Source organism: Cebus imitator, unplaced genomic scaffold (genome assembly GCF_001604975.1).
Source record: "Cebus imitator isolate Cc_AM_T3 unplaced genomic scaffold, Cebus_imitator-1.0 Scaffold132, whole genome shotgun sequence".
Classification (NCBI taxonomy): domain Eukaryota; kingdom Metazoa; phylum Chordata; class Mammalia; order Primates; family Cebidae; genus Cebus; species Cebus imitator.
Genome location: NW_016107447.1, coordinates 117,286 through 127,354, shown reverse-complemented (window position 1 = coordinate 127,354; position 10,069 = coordinate 117,286). Strand labels below are relative to the sequence as shown.

Sequence of the window (10,069 nt, the reverse complement as noted above, 5' to 3'; positions counted from 1 at the left end):
AGAGAGAGGGAGAGAGAGGGAGAGGGAGACAGGGTCTCAGTCTGCAGCCCAGGCTGGAGTGCAATGGCACAATCATGGCTCACTGCAGCCTTGACCTCCCAGGCTCAGGTGATCCTCCCACCTCAGCCTCTCTAGTAGCTGGGACCACAGGTGCATGCCACCAGGCCTGGCTGATTTTTTGTAGAGAGAGGTTTCCCCATGTTGCCCAGGTTGGTCTTGAACTCATGAGCTTAAGCGATCCGCCCACCTCGGCCTCCCAAAGTGCTGGGACTACACGCATGAGCCACCTCCCCCGCCTCCTGATCTTATGTAGTCAAAAGACATCGATGCGTGCCCACAGTGTCTTGTACACACGATCTTGCGCGCGCGCACACACACACACACACACAGCTCCATGCTCTCCAACATTCACACTACCATGCGAACTCGCTGGCTTATCCGTACATGACTTGTGACCTTACCATGTTCCCACCAACGGAAATTTTCCCACCATCGTGCAAGCTCCTCCTGGCTGACCCACCCGTGTTACTACACACTCTAGTAGGCTCACACTCCCCCACCCCGCCTTGCCCACTCCTGCCCTCGCCCTCCCAGGCCACCGTCGTGCCGCCCACTGACGCGCCCTCTCCTCGCCCGCAGGGACGTACCAAGGCCAGTTCACCAACGGCATGCGCCACGGCTACGGCGTGCGCCAGAGCGTGCCCTACGGGATGGCCGTGGTGGTGCGCTCGCCGCTGCGCACGTCGCTGTCGTCCCTGCGCAGCGAGCACAGCAACGGCACGGTGGCGCCGGACTCGCCCGCCTCGCCCGCCTCCGACGGCCCCGCGCTGCCCTCGCCCGCCATCCCACGCGGCGGCTTCGCGCTCAGCCTCCTGGCCAACGCCGAGGCGGCCGCACGGGCGCCCAAGGGCGGCGGCCTCTTCCAGCGGGGCGCGCTGCTGGGCAAGTTGAGGCGCGCAGAGTCGCGCACGTCCCTGGGCAGCCAGCGCAGCCGCGTCAGCTTCCTCAAGAGCGACCTCAGCTCGGGCGCCAGCGACGCCGCCTCCACCGCCAGCCTGGGCGAGGCCGCCGAGGGCGCCGACGAGGCCGCGCCCTTCGAGGCCGACATCGACGCCACCACCACCGAGACCTACATGGGCGAATGGAAGAACGACAAACGCTCGGGCTTCGGCGTGAGCGAGCGCTCCAGCGGCCTCCGCTACGAGGGCGAGTGGCTGGACAACCTGCGCCACGGCTACGGCTGCACCACGCTGCCCGACGGCCACCGCGAGGAGGGCAAGTACCGCCACAACGTGCTGGTCAAGGGCACCAAGCGCCGCGTGCTGCAGCTCAAGAGCAACAAGGTCCGCCAGAAGGTGGAGCACAGTGTGGAGGGTGCCCAGCGCGCTGCTGCCATCGCGCGCCAGAAGGCCGAGATCGCCGCCTCCAGGTAGGACAGCGGTGGTGGGGGTGGAAGGGGTTGCTTTTGGTTGGGGAAGAGGGGCTTGGGGCAGGGTGACTTAGAAGGCCCTATCTCCAAGCCTGATTTTGCCTCTTTTACCCCCATCACCTTCAGAGAGTTAACTGGAGGTGCTTCAGGAGCTGGTGTCTCCTGTTCACTCATCCATCATCCATCACTCAACTACACCCAGCCCTCCATTGACTTAACCCTTCCACTCACCTAGCCTCTTTCAAATGCTCCTGAACAACCATCTCTCCAGTCATCCACTCATCCCCGGACCCATTCCACTTCCTGTTTACCCACCCAGCCATCCAGTCAAACTTCTATCCACACATCCTGGCAGTCAACCACCAGACACCCACCCAAATCCACCCAATTCTTTCATTCACTAACTTCTCTAACACTCACTTGAACAACCCCTCTACCCACCCAGCCATCCCCGGTCCCATATCACACTGAACATCACCTACCTGAACAACCACCCATTCACTCAAAGATTGACTCATCTCTTCCATCCAACCTGCCCCATTTTTTATCCTTTTACCTATCCAGCCAACTAATCACTCATCCATCCATTGACTGAACCACCCATCCAACTACCGAGATGCCCATCTAAACATACAAACACCCTTTCAACCACTCACCTGTGCCTTCATCCACCAACCACCTGCATTCACTCAGCTACTTCCAGCCACCTGGCCATCCATCGTAACATCCAGCCACACATCCATTCACTCAAGTACTTCCATTGATTCACCCAGCAATGCTTCAGTCCATTAAAACAACATGCACCCCCACCCACCGGGTAATCCACCCACCCATCAGGTAATCCAACCAGCCAGCCAGCCACCTCTCTTACTCAACCACACTTCCATCCAGCAATCTGTCCACACTTCCATTCATTCAGCCACCCCCACCTATCCATCCACCCATGCATCCATCCATGTTCCCATCCACTAAACACCAACCCGATCATCTACATTCAAACCCCTTTAAGTCTTCTCTTTGTACTTCACATAAAGTTCTAATGTTGTCTCCAAACATTTATGGCACCTATTAGGTACAAGTCAATTCTAAGTGGTTCACAGATATTGACTCGCTGGGTCCCTTTAATGTTTGAGAGGTGATTAATCCTTGCGATAGGTACTATGTTTATTTCTGTTTTGCAGATGAGATAAGTGAAGCGCAGACAGATAAGGTGACTTGTCCAAAATCACCCAGTTAGCGAGTGGCCTTTTATAATCTGGTTCCCACCCTCTTACCAGACTTATTTTTTCTCATTCTTTCCCTGAGCCTGGATTTTTCTTCCCTCTGTGCTGCTGCTTCCTTCTTTAGTTCCTCCTGCCACAGAGCTGTAGTTCATACTGGTTCCTTTGCTGCCCACGTGACTTCTACTCCTCCTTCAGAGCCCAGGTCAACCCTGATTCTCTTAGAGAGCTGACGAGGTCCACTGCCAGCTGCTGTTCTGTCCTTAGAATGCATCACAGATGCAGCGTTACATGACTTACATGATTTGTTTTTAACCCACCACTTAAATAAGATTCCCTATGTGCCACTTCTGAGGTCTTTGCCTACATTAATTACCTACAGTAACTACCTGAAGAGGTAGATACTGTTCTTATTCTCATTTTGCAAGTCTGGAGTGAGCTGCAAGGACAGCAGTGGTGTGGTCTGGCAGGAGGGTGGTAAAAGGCACTCGGCTGTCCTGGGCTGTAGCAATTCTCCTGGGAAGCGGTAAATGGCCTTGGCAGGAGACGGGCACATGGTCTTCAGAGTTAAGCAGGCCTAGGGCCAAATCCTGGCCCTGCCATTTTTTAGCTCATTGATCTGGGCAGATCAGTTGGCCTGAGTGTCAGTTTCTCATCTGTGGCACTGCCATTTCTTAGTTGTATGTCCTTGGCCAGATCTGTTTTCTTCTTCTATTACTAATCTCAGTGGTCTCATCTATAAAGACAAGTTGGTCTAAGAGTTAGGAAAGACAGTGCAGGTCAGGTGGCTCACAATCCTGTTGTGAGGTGAGTTCGCCTGGGAAGTGGACTTTGAGATGAAGATTAACATGCAGAAAATGCATAAGGAGCACTCTCTAGATCAACACTTGTGGGGAAGGGAAGAAGGCCAGATTGGGCAGTGGGAGACACTGGGTTGCAATGTAGTCTCAACAAAGCCTCAGCCAGCTGTAAGGGGTGCTCTGCAGTGGAGATAGCCTTCAAAGTCATCCCAAGTTGGGATGAGGGAGCTGGATCTTTATACCCTCCACATTTGTATGCAGGCTACCCTCCAGAAGGAGGCTGGACTGGGGCTGGACAGCTCTCTTCAGCTAAGGGCAATCCCTGGAGAGGGCTGGCAGCTGGCAACTGTCTGAGTACCTGGGAGTGGGAGAAATAAGTCCCTCAGTCCTGAAGGGGAATCCGGGTGGCCCATCACAGTCACCACTGCAGTGCCGGACACCAGACATGGTATCATTGTCATCATACAATGAATTCATTTTATGGACGTAGAAACCGAGGCCCAGAGAAGGAATGTAATGTGCCCAAGACTACCTGGCAAGCAAGTGGGAGAGCCCAGGCATCAACTTCTAGCTTTCTGATTCTAAACCTTTAACTAGCACATCTCGCTAATGCTCAACTTTGTAAACTTTAAATTGCTCTAAATGTGTGAACAGTTGGCATCATTAAGGGGGACAGAAGGTATGGGAGATTTTCTTAAGACTTCTTGGTTAGACGCAGATGTGGTTTGAATGTTTATCCCCTCCAAAACTCATGTTGAAATTGTCATTGTAATATTAAGACATGGGACCTTTGAGAGATGATTAGTCCTGAGACTAGTGCTTGAGGGGTGATGAATCCTCATGGGTGGGATTAAATCCCTTATAAAAGAGTGAGTTTGACCCCTTTTTGCCTCTTGGCACTCCTGCCTTCTGCTGTGTGAGGATCCAGCCTCCCTCCCCTCCAGAGAATGCAGCATGTGGGGTGCCATCTTGGAGGAAGATAATGGCCTCCTCAGACCCTGAACCCACTGGTGCCTTGACCTTAGACTTCACCTACAAATGACCCAGTCCTAGATATCCTGTTAAAGGACCAGCATTATGACCAGGTGGTCATATAATTTACTTTCTAAACCTGAACGCCTCTATGAGTAAAAGGGAGAACTTTTTAAAAATAAAACTTTTACGTGGAAGTAATTTTAGATTTACAGAAAAGTTGCAAGGAGACTACAGACAGTTCCCATACACTGTATCCGTTTTCCCCTAATGTTAACTTATTACATCATCATAATACATTTGTCAAAACCAACATGGCACGTAACTCTTCACTAAACTCCAGACTTGATTTGCATTTCACTAAATTTCCCATTAATGTCTTCTTCCTGTTTCAGGATTTCATGCAGGATCGCACAGTGCATTTAGTTGTCAGGTCTCTGTGGTCCCCTATGGTCTGTGACGGTTTCTCACTCTTTCCTTTTTCCTTTTTTTGTGTGTCCTTGACAGTTTTGTTTTTTTTTTTTTTGAGGCAGGGTCTCACTGTGTTGCCCAGGCTGGAGTGCAGTGGTGCCATCTTGACTCACTGCAACCTCTGCCTCCTGGGTTCAAGCGATTCTTGTGCCTCAGTCACCAAAGTAGCTGGAACCATGGGTGTGCGCCACCACACCTGGCTAATTTTTGTATTTTTAGTAGAGACGGGGTTTTACCATGTTGGCCAGGCTGTTCTCAAGCTCCTGGCCTCAAGTGATCCTCCTGCTTTGGCCTCCCAAAGTGCTCATATTACAGGTGTGAGCCACACACCAAACCCAACAGTTTTGAGGAGTACTGGTGAGACAGTTTGTAGAGTGTCCCTCAGTTTAGGTTTGTCTGATATGTTTCTTATAATTAGACTGAGGTTATAGATTTGGGGGAAGAAGACCACAGAAGTAAAGTGCCCTTTTCATCACATTGTAATAGGGACACATGATATGAACATGACTGATAACTGAGGATGTTAACTTTGATCTCTTGGCTAAGGTAGGTCTCCCAGGTTTCTCTGATGTCCAGCTCCTATTTCCTCTTTTCCCACTCTACCCTTTGGAATTCAGACATTCAGTGCAGCCCACACTCAAGACAGACAAGGGTCTGAAATTCAGCTGCACCAGATTTTGGAGGGGGAAATATCTACCTATATTATTTGAAATTCTTCTGTATGGAAGATTTGCTCCTTCTTCCAAGGGGAACATTTTTAATAATTACACTAAATGTATCTAGTTATGACAAGTGTAAGCCCAGACTGTCCCAGGCCACCCTGGGCCACTTAGGCAGAGCACAGCAGGAAAGGGCTTATTAGGTTCTTGATTCAAAAGACCATGAATTAGAAATGCAGCTCTTCTCCTGCAGAGCTGTGTGACCTTGCTCAAGTTCTTCACCACTCTGACCCTGCGCTCCTCTTTCCTCATAGAAGTAGGTGAGCTAATGCCTGTAAAATGCTTGGCACAGGGCAGCCAGCAGTAAATACAATCATTGCTACAATCTAACATTTTATTTTAAAGGTGAGGAAGTGGAAGTTTTGGGAGAAGGAGGGATGTTCCCTTATTTTCCTTGCCCTCCTGGTGTTTCCTGCCAGTGCCTGTGCCCTTGCACGTGAAGGTGTCGAGCTCCCACCGAGAAGGCTGCCAGGCCCACAGCGGGGAAGTGAACCTGGGGACTGAGCAGTTGGGACCCAGCCTCGTGCATGCAGTGGTGCTGTGAGAGCCCCGGGGGATTTGCATTCCTCATGTGTCTGAGGCAGGAGTCCTGCCTGCCCACGGAGCTGTTGCCATGGGTGGGGGTGGCTGCCTGGATGGGTTTCAAGCTCAGGCTGAATTTCCAATTAAGGGAATTTTAGGGTCAAGAGGAAAAGCAGGATTGTGGTCATCTTCCTCAGGGACTCTCCCCATCCCTGGGGCTTCGTGAGTAATCTGGCAGAAGAGAGACAGAAAGCATCCCCAGCAGCCGCAGCCTCCTCACACCCAGACAGGCCCTGGCTTTCTCTCCATCGTGGCTTCCAGCTCCTCCCTCTGGGCTTATGTGGAACTTGTCAGCCCAGAGGCTACGATCAGGACATCTTTCCTAAGAGAAAGGAGAAGATGAGACAGCTCTTCCCTGTAAAATGAGCTATGGATTGAAAAAGATTCTTGACCTGGGCTGTCCAGTATGGCAGCTACTCGTCATACATGGCTACTGGGCACTTGGAATGTAGCTGGTTCAAATGGAGATGGGCTGTAAATGTGACACATATCCCAGATTTCAAAGACTTAGTATGAAAAGAATGTAAAGTAACCTATTGATAATTTTAAAAATATTGATTACATATTGAAATGGTTATATTTTAGATATATCAGGTTTGACAAAATACATTATTAAAATTAATTGCGGTTTCTTTTTACTTTTTTGAATGTGGCTACTAGAACATTTAAAATTACATATGTGATGCACGTTATATTTTCCTTGGACAGTGTGGCTGTAGACCCATTCAGGGCCCTCAGAATAATCCCAACCCTGTCACTGTGCATTTGGGGAAACTGAGGTGCTGAAAAGGATCTAGATATACTCACAGCCACGAAACGGTCAGGAGGGAACTAGATTTGTGTCTTCTGATTTTGTAGCTAAGAACTCTTTTGTGATGCCTTTTAAGGTCATAGATACTGGATTGTGGAGGGAAGCCGGTATGTTTGGGGAGGTGCCTAAAGTTTTCAGGTTGTCATGCCAACACCCTGATAAATGCCTGTTTTCTGGAAGGAGCACAGAGAGTGTTAAGAGTAAGGCTTAGACTCAGCCCCTTGCTTGCTGTATCTTGTCTTCCCTCCAGACCTCAAATTTCTAATTTCTAAAAGACCCACCTTGAAAAGTTTTCACAAGGTTAAAGCAGAGCCTGTATACGAAGGATATGTACACATGGCTCATAGTTTACAGGCAGGAAGTAGCCTGTAAGCGTCAGCTGCCATTGCTGTTGTCTAGTCTTCTTGCTCTTGTGTCCCCATGGCAGAGGCAGGGGATGGCCTGTTCTCAGTTGCCCTAGGGTGTGAGGTTTGGAGCATCTCAGGTTTTGTACCAGGGTGGCATCTGTCTTCTATCCCCCTCAACCCCCCACCTCCATCTCCCCACCATGCTGGCTCTGGAAGTTCCCAAGTTGAGCGCAGCTTAGAGCTGGCTTCTTCAGTGGCTGGGAGCTGAATTTCTCTGGTGAGCAGGAACCCATCCGTGTGGTCCATGGGCGGTGGCATAGGATAGACCTAGGTTTGAATCTGGCTTCAGCCTCTTATAAACTGTGTGACCTTAGGCAAGTTATCTCACCTCTCTGGGCCCACTTTCCTCTTTAATCAGATGGGAATTATATTTCTTCCTCCCTGAAAGTAGTGCTGCAGAGAGTAAAAAAGAGCCAGTGCTTGGAAAGCATGCAAGGAGGTGTAAGCTGCTATTTTCCATCCTGTATCATTCTGCACTGACCCAAGAATGAAATTGCCTTGAGGGAAGGCCCTGTCTTCTCTCCCAGTCCCTATGCAACTGTTTCCCAAATGTTCGTCTTCTGCAGGCCCCAATCCCAGGTTTTGTTACCTTCACACACCATCTCTACTTACTGTTTTAATCTTCATCTTTGAATCAACTTACTTAAAAATACTTAAGTACATTTATTGGAAAGGAAGACTTTCTAATCACAGTTGAAAATGAGAAATCAGTATCACAGGAAGTTCCGAAAACAGAACAATGCTATTCAAGTTCAAGGTCATACTACTGATGCTCAGAGACACTGAGCCTAAAGTTTCTTTTTGTTTAAAAGAGACATTGATGAGAGATTGACCAGTATCAAAGAGCTGTAGGCACCTACAGAGGCCTTTTCCTTGGCTAATGAGAAGAATGGATTTGGTGCCACTTCAAGCTGTGACTCTGCACTGCCAACACTCATTTCCAGTGTCATGGGGGACACAGGCCACTGGAGGGAAGAGGGTCTGACACTGGACTAGGTCTCAGGGAGGCTCTTGATAATAATTGCCCATCTTTGAGCCTGCTTATTTAATTTTTATTTAATACGCATTCACCTAGTCCTTATTTCTGGGGTTCAGGCATGATTTTAAGTGCCTTACATATGTTAACTTTTTTTTTTTTTCCTTTTTGTGGAGAACAGGGTCTTGCTACATTGCCCAGGCAGGTCTCAAACTCCTGGGCTCAAGTTATCCTCCCTCCTTGCCTTCTTAAGAGCTGGGATTATAGGTGTGAGCTACTGTGCCTGGTGGGAATATATTATTTAATCCTCAAAACAATCCTGTGTGGGAGGTACTGTTATTTTTATTTTACAGATGAAAAAACTGAGGCACAGACAGGTTAAGTATCTCAAACAGGTAGCACAACCGAGTCATGGCAGAGCTGGAAGTTGAAGCCAGGTGACCTGGTTCTAGAATGCTCTTAGCCACGATCTGACCTTCGGTTGGTTTTCTTTCACAAATTTTAATAAGCACTTACTCTGTGCCAGGCTTGTGCCAGTGTGCTGAGCACCCAGTGGTGAACTAGTGTGGGCAGTGTCCTCTGGGGACTCCCAGGTTGGGGACAAAGCCATGCAGGGATCGGACAGTCAGTGGTGGAGGACAGGAAGGAAGGAGCTGAAATTGGGGGGTCCAATGGAAAGAGCAACCAACAACCCCAGAGGAGGTCTGGGAAAGCTCCCTGCAGGGCCACCTCTGGTTGGGAGTCTGCCAGGTGGAAAAGAGGGAGAGCAAGGTCATTCCAGGTAGAAGAACCAGCATGTGCAAAGGCATGGAGGTAGGAATGCACACGGTATATTTTGGGAGCAACGAGTCATCCAGAATGCTGGAGTGGGTGGGGAAAGATTAGAGATGAGGCTGAGAAGGCAGCCTGGGCCAGGTTAGGACTGGTTTTGAATGCCCGGTGGAGTGGAAGTCTGACGTTACAAGCTAAAAGTTTCCAGGGGCCAGGCAGGCTACAGGCTTGTGTCCTACTCACTAGAGGGTGGTGGGGCCATGGCAACCAGGTGTCCTGGGTCTCTGCAAGCCCCCTTGGGTGGGGCTGCCCCTTCCTAGCTAACAGCTGCCCCGGAGGAACATGGATTCAATGTTAGCGCAGCTCTTGATTTTTCAAGACAAACTAGAGATTAGCATTTTATTATAAAATCTTCCAGTTTTGGACTTTTTATTATGGGAAAGTGTGAAGCATATATATAAACAGAGAGAGTGGTAAACTGAACACACATGTACCCATTAACTGGATTTAATAATTGTTAGCAGTTTTGCCATATTTACTTCATCTTTTTGTTTTGTTTTGTTTTTGAGACAGGGTCTCGCTTTATAGCCCAAGCTGGGGTACAGTGTTGCCATGTCAGCTCACTGTGGCCTCCACCACCTGGGCTCAAGTATCCTCCCACCTCAGCCTCCCAAGTAGCTGTAGTGCATGCCACTACAACTGGCTAATTAAAAAAAAAATTATTTGACCAGGCAAGGTGGTTCACATCTGTAATCCCAGCACTTTGGGAGGCCAAGGCGGGTGGATCACAAGGTCAGGAGTTGGAGACCAGCCTGGCCAATATAGTGAAACCCCATCTCTACTAAAAATACAAAACTTAGCCAGGCATGAGGGCAGGCGCCTGTAGTCCCAGCTACTCGGGAGGCTGAAGC

The 10,069-nt window shown here is 49.5% G+C and overlaps 1 protein-coding gene across 2 annotated transcripts in view; it reads left to right on the top strand.

The window, feature by feature from the left end:
* Positions 1 to 10,069, top strand: part of JPH2 (junctophilin 2) — an 81,141-nt gene that overhangs the window by 28,865 nt on the left and 42,207 nt on the right. For both annotated transcript variants that reach the window (XM_017541158.2, XM_017541161.2), the window contains exon 2: positions 640 to 1,429. In XM_017541158.2, the coding sequence (XP_017396647.1) occupies positions 640 to 1,429 (790 nt within the window). The remainder of the gene's footprint in view (positions 1 to 639; positions 1,430 to 10,069) is intronic.